The 16181-nt window shown below is 48.1% G+C and overlaps 1 protein-coding gene across 13 annotated transcripts in view; it reads right to left on the bottom strand.

Annotated features, from left to right (window-relative positions):
* patj (PATJ crumbs cell polarity complex component) overlaps window positions 1-16181 on the bottom strand; it is an 83381-nt gene that overhangs the window by 58594 nt on the left and 8606 nt on the right. For 12 of the 13 annotated variants that reach the window (XM_019351410.2, XM_019351408.2, XM_019351407.2 and 9 more), the window contains 11 exons: window positions 12123-12251; window positions 11608-11868; window positions 11410-11512; window positions 11072-11160; window positions 9918-10047; window positions 8197-8322; window positions 5804-5859; window positions 5518-5709; window positions 5175-5375; window positions 4959-5027; window positions 4262-4462 (listed from right to left, as the gene is read on the bottom strand). In XM_019351410.2, coding sequence (XP_019206955.1) covers window positions 4262-4462; window positions 4959-5027; window positions 5175-5375; window positions 5518-5709; window positions 5804-5859; window positions 8197-8322; window positions 9918-10047; window positions 11072-11160; window positions 11410-11512; window positions 11608-11868; window positions 12123-12251 — 1557 coding nt within the window. The remainder of the gene's footprint in view (window positions 1-4261; window positions 4463-4958; window positions 5028-5174; window positions 5376-5517; window positions 5710-5803; window positions 5860-8196; window positions 8323-9917; window positions 10048-11071; window positions 11161-11409; window positions 11513-11607; window positions 11869-12122; window positions 12252-16181) is intronic. The other variant, XM_025902837.1, reaches the window with a different exon arrangement.

Raw genomic sequence — 16181 nt, 5'->3', positions numbered from 1 at the left:
CCTGATTGTTGATGTGAACGTTTGGGCCGAGTGTCAGCACTCTGTGAGAATTAATCTGAGCGTTTGGTTTGTGATGGTCGCTGCTGAGGGCGGCAGTAAATAAGCAGCTTTTATCCTACTCATGTTATTAGTCATGTGCTGTGAAAAAAGATTTTCCTTTTCTAAAATTAACCCTCGAACCTTAAACGAAGCTGCATGCTCTACAGCTATCTAAGAAATTAAGGCTTTGCTGCATGTTTACTGAAACGACTCTGAGGTTATTGTTTTCTTTAAGTTCTTTCATCATATAATCAGATAAAAACTTCTGGTGCACGGTGTGCTGTACATCTCCACGGGTCAGCCAGGAAGAAATAAGAAGCATGTTAAACATTTTCTTTATTTGACCTGTAATTTGTCTCAGGACACTCATCTTCTCCTCAGCCTCATAAACACTTCACCCACAGCCAGTGACGCGACTAATTAATACCACCTTTGCCCGTCTGAAGTGTGACAGAACATACGGTCTGCAGGGGATTACCTCCTCCGTCGGCGCCGCTCTCTGCTCAGAGTTTTAACCAGAGTGACTATGAGGCCGGCCAAACCCACGCTCCCCCCAGAGCCTCCCGCGCCACTCTCAAACCCTCTCCTGGTGCGAGCGGATGTGCGCGGCGTGAATTCCCCGGCGTCGAACCCCGGGCATCGCCCGCGCTGCAGTACGAGCTGCCGTGCCAAGTTTGAGGCTGCCAGAACAAAGCCAGCTATATTTTTAGACTGAACAACATGGCTACAGGTGGTGAGGAGTCAGAACTCACGTCCTCCACTCCTACAAGATCCTCCGGAAAAAGAAAGGCCGCCGCAGTCAAGAAGTGGAGGAATCAGAAAAACGTAGGAGGGGCTGGAAAAAAGAAATTAGAAGCGTTTCTGCCAGGAGTAGTGAAATGTTTCACACACAGAACAACGAGCAGGGTTTGGGTGTTTTTGGATATGTAGGTTGCAGGGCGTCTGCACAAAGTTAGACTTTTGAAGACCTTCGCGATGCCACAGAGAATCAAACTCGGGAGGTTTATTCACCGAAATAAACACGAGCCCAAATATTTTAGGAGCTCTCACTCAACTTTACATTTGTTGATTTAAAGAACATATTTCAGGACCTTTCAGCGCCTCTCGTGTTTTATCATATTTCTGACTTTAAAGAACTTAATCAATACTTGCCCGAAACATTTGGACGCTCCACGTTCTCTTACTTTAACGTGGGCTTCGTTGGAAAACTGGCAGAAATCTGAACGCAGCTTTCGGCCACTCGCCCATCAGCGCTTCACGGGCCTGTACAGACTCATCTTTTATCAGGCAGAAAAATGCATTTCAATTAGAAAAGATTCCTCTTTGGATTCTTCAAAACAAAATGCCCTTTTGGAAACTTAAGCGTGGCGACCTCAGAAATAAAAGAACACAGATGTGGAGTTATCTCACGAAACAGAAGACCCACGTCCTGCACGGACTATATGAGGTTATTACCCAAACAAAGATATGTTCTCTTAAACATGATGAGACCCATGTTCTGTGTTATATATTAAGAAAGCTGTGTGAGCGCTGCAGGTGTGAAAGTGTTTCTGTTCACCGGGTGAAAACACCGGGTCTCAGCCTGGAAGTCTCAGCACTTCACCGACCTCCAGCTCGCGCTGCAGGGGTTTGTGTGTGAAGGCTGTGGAGTGCTCGACATGAAGTGGGACTGGCGCGAGCCGTCACAGCGCTTGTGCCGTGCTCTGGTGGGAGGAGCCCGAGGGCTTGATGACAGCAGGAAGAGAGCTTTTAAAACCTGTTGTTAGAGGAAACTCGAACTCTGTCAGCTTGTTTTAAACCTCGGGCATGCCAAGCGCTTCCATGTGTTTCCATGAGTGTTCCATGCGTGTTTTTCTAAAAGCTGACAATGGAGCACAGGCAGAGTTTGTCTTCATGTGATGAACGATGTGGTGGTTTTGATTCTTCTCGTATCCTGTGACCTCCAGTGCGTCTGTGATCCGGCCGTGGCGTAAGGATAAAGAATCGTACCACCCTCACGCCGATGGTTTCAGACCCGAACGGAGCTCCTTCAGTCTTTGGAGAACACGTTCGTATTTGTGCCACGAAGCTGCTCGCTCTGTTTCAGAGGAAACTATGAGCCAGAGTCCAGACAGACAGCAGCTCTCCTCTTATTGCCTGCAGCCATCTTTCACTCGGCTCTGACAGGCGAGAGTCGGTAACAGGAAACAGTTTGGCAGGAACACCGGGCCGACGTGCCCTTGGGCGAGAGATACAGAGAGCGGAGAGGATAGAGAGGGTGAAGATTTGTGAGGAAGTTGATTTGTTTTATTTTGTTAAATATGATGCAGGTCGGCTTGACTCTAAGGCAAAAGCTTCACTCTTACTGCCGATGATTTTAAATCAGATTAAAGTCAAACAGGAGAGAAACCGAAGCAACACGATGAGTCTGAGACTTTGTTCGTCCTCAGGTCCTGAAAGCCCTGGCTGGACTCCGTTCTATGGACCTACAAGCTCTCCGACTCTGAGGAGAACCAGAGACAGCCCAGAGCACAACAAGGACACGTAACAGAGATGTGATCAGGCACGAACAAAAGGACCTCTTAGGCCACCATTTTATTTTTAAACCATCAGACCGTTTTATAGGCACGTTTTTACAGTTTGTGCTCTAGAACAAATTCACTGGAGAAATCCTTGGTGATGCACAAAAACATTTTCCTCCACGACTTCACAAGCTTTCACAATTTTGGGACCACAAAGCATGCTCAGCAGCCTCCTGCTCAGCCTGCAGAGCTGCTGGAATCCAGATTCAGGAGAATTCAGACCAAATTCTAATCTCAGTTTTCCAATAGTGAAGTGGTTACGTTCATCGTTTTACAGCAAAAACAGTGTGAAAGTTTCACTCTGCACAAACGCTGCAGGAGGAACCACGGCAACGAAACGTTGCAAACATCTGCAGGACGAGGGCCAACAAGAGCCAGAAACACGAGCGGATCACACCGTGTAGCTAACACACACACACACACACACTTGTTTTCATATCTTATTGAGGACATTTAATTGACATAATCCTTTCTCTAATCACTGACCCTAACCATTAAATGTATGCCTAACCCTTACATTAAACCGACACTAAAACCACATTTTGAGTCTCAAAAATGTGTTCAAACTTGTGGGGATGGGCATTTTGTCCCCACAAGCATAGTAGCATGCCAATTTGTGGTCCTCACAAAAATATCTAAACATGGTACACACACACACACACACACACACACACACACACACACACACACACACACACACACACACACACACACCCCCCTCTCCTCCACCTCTCCTGGGCAGATCCTGTGTCTGCAGGCTGACATGATGTGGACCAACTGGGAGTTATGCTGGAGCTCACTCCACCACCTCAGCTGGGTCTGACAGAGGAGGAGGAGGAGGCTGAGGTCTTAGAGGTGAAGCTGCGCCTAAAGATAAAGCACTGAAGCAGGTTTGGAGAAGATAAAGACAGCAGACACACCAGAGTTTCCCAAATTTACTCCAGAGACAGCGATGAATCTAAAACCTCTGAGATGAGCTTCACTTTAAAACATTTCAGCTTCGCTCCGTTTACCCCGTCCTGCGAGGAGACGGGAAACACATGAGGAGATGGGAAACACACGAGTACCAGTGGCATCTTCCTGTAAGACAGCTGTTTGTCTGGACTCAGAGCTGCCTGAGCTCTGGGGTTTTCCTTCCATCCTAGAATTTTTGGATTGTCAAGTTATCCTTGTCCCCCTCTGAGGCTCTGAGATTCCGCAGGTGTACCTCACCCGACCTGTCCAACCTCAGTCCAGCATGTGTCCAGATACTTCGAGGTGTTATCAAAACGGATTCCTATAAATTGTTCACGTTCCCCTTAAACAACGTTTTCAGTGGGACGTCGACGCGGTTCACAGCCACAGAGCAAAATTAAAGATGGAAGCTGGTTCTGGACACCACTTTCAGAAACGCTAAAGTTACCGCCAGCGTCACACAAACAACCGCAGGGAAGTCATCGACCTGCAGTCTAACAGAGCAACGTGAAACTAGAAACGAGCAGACCGAAACGCGAGGAAATGCTAGCAGCAGGACGGCAGCAAAACTTTCAAAATAGAAGGCTTAGAAGAAAGTCGGATGTGCACACAGACACCTGTGAGGTGAAACCTTTTCAGACTTTAGTAGGCCAGTCTGACGTGGCCTCCTGGCCCGTACAATCAGCCGTCAGAGCTGCCACTCTTACCTGGTAGTCAAGGATGCTGAAGCCGAGGCCTTTGTCTCGTTCTTTCTGCAGCTCCAACACCTGAATGTCCGGAGACCACAGAGCAAGCTCTCCGTCCTCATCCTCCTCATCTTCCTCCTCTTCTTCTTCTTCCTCATCCTCTTCCTGGGTGTAGTGGGTCCGCTCCTCCCTCAGCACCACCTCTACAGGTGAGACCTGCTCCTGACACAGAAACATTTAAACAGCAGTTAAAGCACGCTCAGTGAGGACGTGTTTCAGGACGTTCACACGTAATAAGTGATAAATGGGCTGGTCCTTAAATGCCTCCTACTCTACCTGAGCACTCAAAGTGCTTCGTGCAACACTCTCCGTTCACCAGTTCACATTAACACACATGGAGGCGCCCAAGGACACGTTAGACCTGCTCTGCCTCCTGACCCATAAACCTGAGCAGGAAAGGTCGACGAGCCCGGCACTGAGGAGGTCTGTCCTGAAGTAAACTTCATATTCTGATCCTTCCTGTAACCCTCCTCTTCAGGAGGTAGAAAAGGAAGGTGGGCAATTCGATCCCTAGCTGCTTTGGTCTCCATGCCAAACATCCTTGGACAAGATATCAACTCCAAGTTGCTCTCTGATGCATCCATCGGAGTATGAATGGTAGATAGAAAGCACTTAAGCATATAAAAAGGGTGTGTGTGTGTGTGTTTGCAGAGGTTACCTGTCTGCCACTGCTATCATCTCCCAGGAGTGTCTGACTGCAGAGCATCGATGACAGCTTCATCTCGATCTGACAGACAACACAGGGTTAATCTCAGAGCTCCAGCAGCATTTCAAACCAAACAATGATGCTTTTCATCTTTACGATCATAACTGCTTATAAAGTAGTTGTTACTACAAATGCATCCCACTGCACCACAAACAGCTCTGTTCTCACCTCCTCCACACCCCGCTGCGACTGCCTGGGCGGTCCTGCTTTCTGTTCTAGTCGTAGTACTGGTTCTGGTTCAGATTCGGATTCTGGTTCCAGGTCGGCGGTCGGGTGTCGGCAGCAGACCAGAGTGAACGGAGGAGGCACCTCTTTGAGGAACGACACCACCTCTCTGCGAGACTTTCCGTACAGCTGAACGTCATTCACCTACACAAGAACAAAACATGATTACATCTCACAGTCACACAGCTGCAGTCTGTCTGATGTCCAGCAGGGGGCGACTCTGATGGCACGGAACTCTGTGAGACAATGAAAACTCCTTCCGATGACTTTCAGCTTGTAATCTGACCTCCAGCAGCTCATCTTCGGGTCTCAGGACTCCGTGTCTGTCGACGGGGCCTCCGGGCACCACTGACGAGATGTAGTGGTGACCATCAAAGGAGTCCAACTCGACCCCGAGACGCAGAGTGTGGACAGGCAGCAGCTTCGATGACTTCTGCAGCTCTTCATCATCTTCGATCACGGGATCCAAATTCACCATCTGATAAAACACACACACACACTGACTGAGTCCTGGACATCAGCAACACTGAATTCATGTGAAGCATTTAATTATTTTGAATGTCTTGTCTCACCAGGACTTGATAATTCGGTCCAAGAGCCTGCTCCCACTTAGCCCTCAGTTCTGCCTCTGTTGTTGTGCACACGCACGCACACACACACACACACACACACACACACACACACACTTAAAACAACTGTTTTGTCATCAGCTTCAAAAAGTGTTAAAGTGCTGCAGACAAATAGTAGAGTGTGAGAGTACTGTAGTACTTGGGCAGAACAACACTGTGATGGTTTCAGAGCCAGAGCTCAGTGGACCGCTGAGAGGGAATCGGTGATTATGCTGTTTGAACAGACCATTTAGACTCCTCTATCAGCTGATGCAGAGGTCGTCCAATGACAACCTGGGGCAAATGGATGTGGGTGGTTATTGGATCCAGACCACCCTCTGACACCAGGAAGTCTTTACCACATCATAGCACAGTAGCTCTGATCATTTAAGTCATATGGATGGATGGCTGGATGAATGAGGGATGGATGGAAGGATGGGCAGCAGAAAGGATGAATGGACGGATGGCGGGATGAATGGACGGATGGCGGGATGGGTGGATGGCTGGATAAACAGGGGATAGATGGATGGATGTGTTGATGGGCTGATGGATGGATGGGTGGGCGGATGGATGGATGAACTGGAAGATGGATGAATAGGCAGATGTATGGATTGGCGGATGGATGGAAGAATGGAGAGATGGAGGGATGGGTGGATGAATTGGAAGATAGATGGATGGATGGGTGGACGGACAGATGGGTGAATGGGCGAATGAATGGGCAGGTAACCTGACATAAGCGTGACCCTTGCACTGAGCATGTGCATGTGTGTGACCGTTCATGGATACACTGAGCCAGCTTGTCATGCAGCTCATTGGAATTCAGTGCGTAAATAAAGTGTAAAGTAAGCAGCTGAGCGTCATACAGTCGCAGCAGATTACAGAGTGCCGGCACCTGATTTCTGGGAGAACGGTGCCGCTGCTGAGCTGCACAAAAACACCTCCACGTTCCCACCAATCCGTTCGCATGTCGAAGCGCTCTGAGGCAGCTCTGGCAGCCCTACAACAACAGGCTCTGATTAAATTAGCATTGCTAACCCCGGCCTTCACACAGCAATTAATCTGCAGCGTTTGGCTGAATAAACGGGGCAATACATCGCTGCGAGGCTGTCAGACAGCTCGGACACTTTACATCTGTCGGCCGGGAGCAGCCAAGCGGCGTGCTAAGTGTTAGCGTGGCGTTTTGGCCACTTAGCAAAGCTAATGAGGAATAAAAAGAGAGGAAATAATTCAGTGAGGAGAGCCGTAAGAGGCCTGCATCACACGTCTTTAGAGGCTTTCAGAGAGAAGGCTTTTAACTGCCTGATCAGCATCATTAAACACACTTACCTCTTATTTATTCATAATAAATATCAAGTATTAAAGACGTCATCTGCCAGCGATAATGAAGAAAGGAGCTGATCTGAGGTTTTCAGTTACACAGATAACAATTCCAACACAATCCTGTTTTTTTTACAGCGTTTCAGTGACTTTGGCTGGAGCAGAAGTAGATTCTAAACACACCTGTATGCTGTGCTTAGAGTTTAAAGAAACGTGAACTGATGCCTGCATCTGTGTAAGAGAGAAGAAGAAGAACAGTAGTGGACTTTCTTGTGACACCACAGAGGAGGAGGAACTTGTGGATGACGTTCGTGGGCAGCTGACGATGAATGAACCTTTATTTATAAGAGTGTGATCCAAAGAGGAGGACAGCGCTCAGAGAAAAATCAGAGAAATCCAGACTTCCTGTAACTCCTGAAACGAGCCTGTGTTATCAGGTTTAATATATCAGGTGTGGTTTGGAGGGAGGAAGTTTTCCCGTCGGCTGCTGCGGGCGTATGTTTCTCGAGGTAGGTGCTATATAACAGGAGATGCTTTGTCCGAGTGTGGACCATCAGAACATTTCACACGCAGGTCTCAGATCTGAGCAGATAATAAGGCCACGCTGAGCCGCCTCGGTCCAGATCGAACTGAACCATACTGCCATTCCTTTCTGGATCTTTGATCCACCCAAAGCCACGGAACATGCAAACAGACGTGAAGTGTTAATAATATCAATCTCCACCTGGAGGAAGGCGATGATGACGTAGATCTGTCAGGCAAAGGTCGTCTAACATTAAGTCTGTTTTTCTGTACTTTCATCTCTATCATGCCTTTCTTCGGCTCTCATTATCATTTTCTTGCAATTTCATCAAGAAACCCCTGGGGTCTTCAAGCCCCTGAGGTCTGGGTCTTTAGTCCTGACAGACCAGAGACGTTTGTCCCTGAAGACCACATAGATCTGCTGCTTCATGTTTGAATGACAAGCACAAAAATGTGTGTGTGTGTGTGTGTGTGTGTGTGTGTGTGTGTGTGTGTGTGTGTGTGTGTGTGTATCTCACCCCTGTTTAGCTGTGCTGAGTTTAGGTGTGTTGATTCCTGCTTCATCATCGTGGATCCAAACCCAGACGAGTGAGCTTTGACCTCCGATGACCTCCTGAGAGAAACTCGAGAAGGCTCTCTCTCCACTGACACACACACACACAGGAAGTAAGAATTTGTTATTTTAGGACAAAGCCACCAATCAGACGTGACTGATGTATCTAAACATGAGATTTTAGGAGCACTGATGGCACTGAGCTGGTACCAGCGTGGCTGAGAGAGGCCTCAATAAGGACTGTGGATCAGGTCCGGGGTGGGTGTTTATTGACGGCACAGAAGCATCAACCAATCACAGAACTGAAGCCGAGGCTCCAGCAGTGAGTCAGTCCCCATAGACTCCCATGTTTAACAGCAGCAGAAATAAACATGTTTACAGCGTGATGCACAAACTGTTTGATCACTGTGGATAATTTAAGGTTTAAGGGCTCTCTGATAGGTGGATGGAGACACAGGTGGCTGTAGATGCTAGCTGTCTGCTAGCACCTGAACTGGACCTCTGGACCATGTTTGTGCTGTTGGAGCATTTTTCATGTCATCATCTGACCAATAACACAGCTGGTGTGAGGTTACTATAGTAACAATAAGAAAACCAACAAGCTAAACCTGAAGCTTGGGGGGGGGCGGGCAGCTATAACACCATGAGATATGCAGTTTAGTTTATGAAAAATAATGACTCAATCTTGGAGTAAATGAATAAATGTGCCGTTTAATAGAATTTTGTATTAATCTGAAAGTCTTTCAGAGTTTTGTTGTCTGTAATTTATTCATCGAGCCTCTGTGGGATGCTGACAGTGGTCCTGTAAGTCCATCTATCTAAACACAGAGCAGATCACCCAGGAGCCCTCAGCTCACTCTGACCTTTGACCTCCTGACTGATGAGTATTTATTTAAGCTCACTTTCCTGTCGGACTCTCTTCATAACTCAGCACAGATAAGAGAGCCATAGAAACAACCAGATTATAACAAGTTAAAACCTGAGCCGGTTTCCTCCTCTGTGCTTCCTCGGTAATGAAATGAAAAGACGTCTGGAGGAGATAAGAGCCTCGCACTCCTCCTCTTTTTTAAAAATCACCTGCGTCTCTCCGACCTGGAGGCTGACCAGTGCGGGCCGCCGGCCGACCGCAAGACAAAAAAATGACCCAGAAGCGGGCGAATTAATCTCTGTGGACGGCGTGAAGGACGAATCGCAGCCTCCTGCAGCAGAGTTTGGGGAAATTACACGGAGTTGTAAACAAATTTGTCATCTTAATCTGGGTGAGAGGACAGAGGCAGAGGAGGGAGGAAGAAAAGCTGCGATAAGTTTAGCACAGAGTTAACTTCTCCCGCTGAACAACATTACTGTTTCAGCACCATACAGTCAGAGCTGCGTCCAGCCCCGCACACATCCTGGTAACGTCAAACGTCTGTTTATCGTTCTCGCTGAGGCGTACTTTGGCTTCATTCTCTGCCTCCTCGCTGTGTGCCGAGTCAGCGTGATCTGCAGGTTTGTGTCTAACGGCACGCTGTTGCCAGCTCTGTGCACAGTCAAGGTGCTCATTTAAGGACTTTGTGGGTCCTCTGACCTACGCCCTCCCACAAAATCAGACAACCACTGTGACGCACACAGACTGAACCTGAGTGCGTACTGATGCCATCATGTAATCAGACTGGCAGACAAAACTGGATTAAAACATTTATCTACCTTTATCCAACGATCTCTCCAGAGCTCTGGCTTTCTTCCTGACCAGAGTGAGAACGACAGTCTGACCCGTCTGCTTCATCACCTCCTGAACCTCCTGGTTGGTCAGACCATGCAGACTGACGCCGTCCAGCTGTGGCAGACAGACAGACAGACAGACAGAGGAGGAGAAACAACAAGACAACATGAGTGCAACTGACCGAATCGAAGCTGATCCAGACCACATTCTAGAATCAGCTGAAATGATGGGGAACCAGGGAAGTGGCAGCTGGCTCGACCAATGAAAGACTTTTGATTTTTATTAGCCTGAATGTGCCTCAGTTTTTCTGCAGAAGCCTCCAGAACCACTTTCCTCAGAGCAGCTGTGCATCTTCAACAATTACAACCTTTTATAGCATCCCATAACTAATCAATAACCAGCCACCGTTAATATGCGGCATGGCAGTAAACTTATCTGGCAAACATTTACTCAAGGTCATGTTTTACTTTGGCTCACACTTCATTTGTGCCAGAATCCATCCATGCACACCTGCCTCCCTGAAGCCCAAACCAGAAGGAGCTCATTCCTGCTGCTCTTATCCTCAGCCTCATTTATTCCGTGTGGATGCAGCGCTCACAGCCGTGGATGCGTGCACGAATGTAGACCACCCGGTAAATCAACAGCTTCACCTATACGCCCAGCTTTCATCGCCACAAAATCACCATCACTGCTGACACCACCGGTCTGTCAGTCTCCCCTCATTCTTCAACAAGACCCAGTGACCTTTCAGTTTTCTATTTACTTATCAAAAACATTCATATCCAACGAGAATAGACGGTCATCGAGTGCTAAATCTAAGCGCTCATCTTTTTCACACTCTTCTTAAAACTAAGCGTGCAAACTAAATACTTAAACTCCCTGACCCACAGCAAGTTGGCGTTCACAAACAGAGCCCACAAGCTGAGACCGCCGAACCCAATCACTCCCACAAACTCTGTCTTTAAGGATCAGGAACAGAATTGGTGCAAAATCCAACACATGCCCACCAGGAATAACTGACTGCTGGCAAAGCAAACCAAGTGCTCGCTGTGGTCAGAAACCCATCCTCCTGAAGGACCCCCACAGCACAGTAGAACACAAACCGGGTTTACTCAGAATAAAACAGTAGCTTTCTTACAGCAATCAGCCGGTCTTGGACTCGGATGTTCCCACTCTGATCCGCTGCACTGCCGGGAACCACCTGTTTGACAAACACACCGACTGCATCTGAATGGAGCAAGAGACAAACACCGAGAGAGAGTGAGAGTTTGTGCCATTACCTCACAGCAGGAAAGTCCTGGATTCAAATCCACCACAAATATTCACACACAAACAACTGAAAGAAGATGTAAAAGTTTTGAAAGTTTCAGTTGGTCTAGATTTGGACTGAAGGCTGACAGTCAGAGAGCCTCATGTGACAGAGCTCCGTGTGATGTGCGACCTCCTTCTGGGACAGCACAGCGGTTTCTCTCTCACCTTGGCTGGTCAGACGGTTGTAGCCGACGATGGAGATGCCGAGGCTCTGTCCTTCCATCTTGGAGAGAGTAACCTCATGGATCTCGTATCCTTCGAGATTGGGCTGAAACCGAACACACACACACACACACCCACTCAGCTTACATGTTTTGGCTCAGAGTCATCGTGTGCTTGTAGTTCTGATCCGCATGAACTCACCGGCTTGCTGACACGCCGCTGGGGCGGGTTCTGGGGAGGCAGCTCGGGGGTTTGGGGTGGTAAAGAGGAAACGGGGGCAGACATAGGAGGTGGTGGGGGAGGAGGTGCTGCTGCTTGTTGACCTTGGGGGTCTCTGGCAATGAGCATGTTCACGCGGCTACCGCACGCCTGCAGCACCTGGACTACCTGGTCGCTGGTGAGGCCGCTGGTGGGCGTTGCCCCGATTCGAAGGATGTGGTCACCCGTGCGGAGGCGCCCATCCTGATTGGAGGAGAGCACACAGATGAGATCAACACACCCTAGTATTCGGTCCACTCTGGGGTAAAACTGGCCGTAAACACAAGCTTCAGCGCTTTGACATTTCTCGCCGTTGGGATCCAACACTCATGAGAGCACGCAGTGTGATTGCACACAGACCCCCAGAAACTGGGGCTGAAGTCCGGCTGTGAGCTTTAACAACCTCAGTGAGTCTCTTCACACAGACGTCTTTCTTATATTTTAAAGTCTAAACTCACCCTGTCAGCCACACCGTTTCGGATCAGCGTCCTGACCACCACTCCGGACGTCTTCCCGCCCACGATGCCGAAACCCAGACCAGATCCATCATTGACCAGCTCGATCTCCTCCACGTGGTCCCACTGATCCTGCAGCACAGACACGGGGTTACTGAGCAGAGCACAGAAAGTTCAGCGAGATCCTCAGAACCAGAACCAGTCAGCAGACAAAGCTAAAGCATCAACACACATAAGTCCTGCTTTAAACTTTATTCAACTGGAACTCTGGTATATCAAAGCTTCTTTTACAAACAAATAAAAAAAGACCAGATCAAATTAAAAATCAGTGAATAAAGACAATATTTTCACTGTGTTTACTTTCTACTCAAACTACATTTATAATTAAAGATCATTATTTTAGGCTGCAGGGTTTACTTTGCCATCACAAGAGTTCTCCACATTTTTTCCACTAAAGTAGTCCTGGTTCCCGATCTAGAAGAGGTCCCTGGTTCATGATCTAGAAGCGGTTCCCAGCCCTGCCAGAATAAACACTGGTGTTGACGTGCACAGCAGCAGTTTATCAGTGACAGACTGATTCTGCGGCAATGTGGGTGGATCCCGCCGGGCATCACACGCTGATGTTAACATTCATGTGTTCTGCCTAAAGAGAGGAGATCCATGTTTCTGTTCAAGTTTAATGTTACAGTAAGAAGAAAACAATGTTCTCGTCGCAGCTTGTTGATCAAAGTTAAACCATGAGTGCTGTGCTCCTCCAGCTCGTCCACACCAAACGTCTATGGTTCATCTTTTGCTCGTCGTCCATCAGCTGGTAGTTTTTCAGGAATTTCACTAACAGCTGAAAATAAAACTGCAGCTCTGAGTTAACAGATGTCATTCTTCTGAATGGGAGGATTTGAAGCTGCAGTGCGGACAGAGCGATTCGACCCATTCAGCCCTCTCAAAGCTGGAGCTGCATCTTTTAAAAGCAGCTCCGTGAGTTGATCTTCATGTTTCTCAGTCTGCAGCCAAGCCGCCACCTGGTTATCTGTCCCAAGGTGAAAGGTCATTAGAGTGAAGCAGGTAATTACCAGCTGAGAGCACTTCCTCCTGCCTGATAGTAGCTGCTGATCAATGAGAGGCTGCAGAGGCTGCTGCTAACACGCACGGGCAGCATTTATGAAGTGGCTGCACTCTTATTACAGTTTCCATCTGATAGACGAGGCCTTCCTCAGTATAATGAAACTGACCTCCTCCTCCTCAGCTGGTCCCAGGACGCTGGAGATAAAGCTCGATGTGTTGGACGCTCTGTGTTCAGGAGACGATGTGGTTTTAATGAAGCTCTCCGATGTTCCTCACAGCATTCCTCCACCCTCAGACCTGTTTCTGCACCTTTTAGTTATAATGAGACATCCTGATGCTTTGAGGTACCTCAGTGTTTCAACCCCATCTGATGAGACGTGACAGTTAGCCTGCATCACACTGAGCTTCTCCAGTTCCCACTGACAGTCAAAGGCTACGTTCACACTGCAGGCGAAAGCGCATCAAATCCGATTTTTTCGCCCCTATGCGACCCGTATCCGATCTTGGTATGACAGTGTGAACGGCACAAATCCGATATTTTCAAATCCGATCTCGGTCACTTTCGTATGTGGTACTGAATCCGATACGTATCTGATGTTTTAGAAAGCGACTGCTGTGTGAACGGTCAAGTCGCATTAAATCCGTCTTTTACGTCACTGACACAAGACAGACGCCAATTATCAGCGCCGGAGAAGCGCCCGATAGGACATCGCGAACGATTTCCTACCATCCGGTGAAACTGTTGGGAAGACAACGTTGGAGAAATGTGAACATTTTATTTTTACTGTATTTTCTGCAGATTCTGACAGAAATCTGCAACTATCCTTTGAAGCACCGCTCCTCTAAACCAGCAAAAAGGATCATTATTAGGTCATCTACATTATTATGTAAATAACAAAATAACTTAAAGCAAAAATCTGGAAACATAAAGTCCGAAGTCTTTATATTAAGGGCAATCAGTCAAACAATATGATTTGCTCTGGGTCTAAACAGAGCGAGTTGTGTGTGACATCTTTTGCGCATGCGGGCCGCTTTAAGCGTTCACACTGGAGAGCGTTTGATGTCGCATTTTATGTGTAGTGTGAACAAGCAGACAAAAAAATCGGATTTGATCAAAAAATCGGAATTGAGCATTAAGACCTGCAGTGTGAACGTAGCCAAACATCTCCATCCTTTCTGGACCCCTGATGCCGGCTCCTCCTGGGCACGGAGCAGGGTGTAGTAGATTTAGCAGAAGACCTGCTGCAGACTCTGAGAGGAGCAGAAACACCTTCACTTTACCTGAGAGCCTGACGGTTTCAGGGCCTCTGTGCTCACAGCAAACACTGATCTGATTTAAGCGTCGCTCTCATCTCTGCTGCACTCTGGCTGAAGTTAAGTGATAAATAAAAACTATTAAAAGCCTCCTCCTCACTCTGCTCTCACACGGTTACTGAGCTGAGTACAAGAGGACGTTAAAACATGTGCGAACTCTGACATTTAAATAAGCTGAGAAGATTTCAGGAAGAAAAACGAGGTGTCGGACTGAGCGGGGCCGGACTGTTAATGCGAGGCGCAGAGCACAGGTTAGCCCGAGCTGTAATCACTCTGCTCCGCTCTATTGTCGGGTCATTATCGCACAGAATTACACTGTCCCTCTTGTTTGGTACCCTCCTCCTCCTCACGCTTTGCTGGATCCGAGCCATGTCCTGCATGCTGGGGCCTCCGATGCCCGCTTTTGTTTTATTCATGTGCTGGTTCTATTGAGGTCACGTTTAATGGAGCTGTGGGCATAAAAACACAGCGCTGCACTGGGCTTTAAGGCTGTTCTCCTGGCCCGGCTAACCATCAGTTAGCGAGCTCTGCTGGGCAGCTTCAGGTGTCTCTGACCTGCCATCACAAGCGATGTGCTGCGCTGGCGTCAAAACTCATTTCTGCTGGAATCCGTCCGCCACCGCCAGGAAATTTGGGACTATAAAGCCTGCCATAAAGACGGCCATAAATCAGCCAGTCACACAGCTTTTACAGCTTCTGTCTATTTAGTGAGTATTATCCCACCATCGATTAGGACGCCGTGACGGCGAACGCACTCAGGAGTTCAGTGTTAATTTATGGCTATGCTAAAACTGATGAAAAGCAGAAAGCACAGGGATAAAAATAACAGATTGTGCAGTTAAAGAAACCTGGAGGGGCCTTTAAGACCGGCCGAGCCCAACTTCAGCAGAAGTTACTCACAGGAAGTCGTTAAACTTCTCTGGGAACTCTCTGGGACTCGCCATCAAAAGACAGAAAAACTGATCTGTGGAGCAGTGAGGCGTCGGCTGCCGACAAAATACAACAATCACTATGACCCTCCATCACATCCACACACCGGGTTTTACTGGCAGGTGAGACTCACACCTTCAGACCAGACCTGGGTGATCTCATGGAAAACAACACGACTGCTCTCAGGTGCTAGTTATCCTGGTTTGTTCCCGAATGAATGAATCTGAGCCAGCTCTCACTTCATGTTTCTAATGCTGATCCTCCAGCAACACAGTAATCCCCGAACACACTCACTGATCCTGATCGAAGCCGCTCCTTTTTCCTCTGTCCGGTCCAGCACGGATGGACAGATGAGGAGTCCCGATTTTGAACAAACGGATGACTCACTTCCTGCGGCTGAACCTATTTCAGGGAACTTTGTGAGCTCTTCTGGCTCCAGGAGCAGATCAGTGCGTAGCTTTCAGTCTGAGCTAATGTTCAGTCTGCTGTACGGGAGCAGATCACACAGAGAAATCCTGACAGGCGAGGACACTGCAGCCAGAGGTGCTCTAGTGGACCCTAGCTTACAGATGGCAGACTGAGAACAACCTGAAAGGGTCATGTGATGACCCCAGATCACCCAGGTACCTGAAGGTGCTGATCTGAGGCCAATTAGCTGAACATCCTATAAAATGAACATAAAGTCTGAACGGCAACGCCTCCGTTACAAGAAGCCGGCAGTTTGAACCCTAACCCCTGCCCCCCCAGTCTTCAGGA

This window comes from Oreochromis niloticus, linkage group LG23 (assembly GCF_001858045.2).
Source record: "Oreochromis niloticus isolate F11D_XX linkage group LG23, O_niloticus_UMD_NMBU, whole genome shotgun sequence".
Classification (NCBI taxonomy): Eukaryota; Metazoa; Chordata; class Actinopteri; order Cichliformes; family Cichlidae; genus Oreochromis; species Oreochromis niloticus.
Note: the sequence above shows the minus strand (reverse complement) of the source record. Positions and strands in the feature narration are given on the sequence as shown.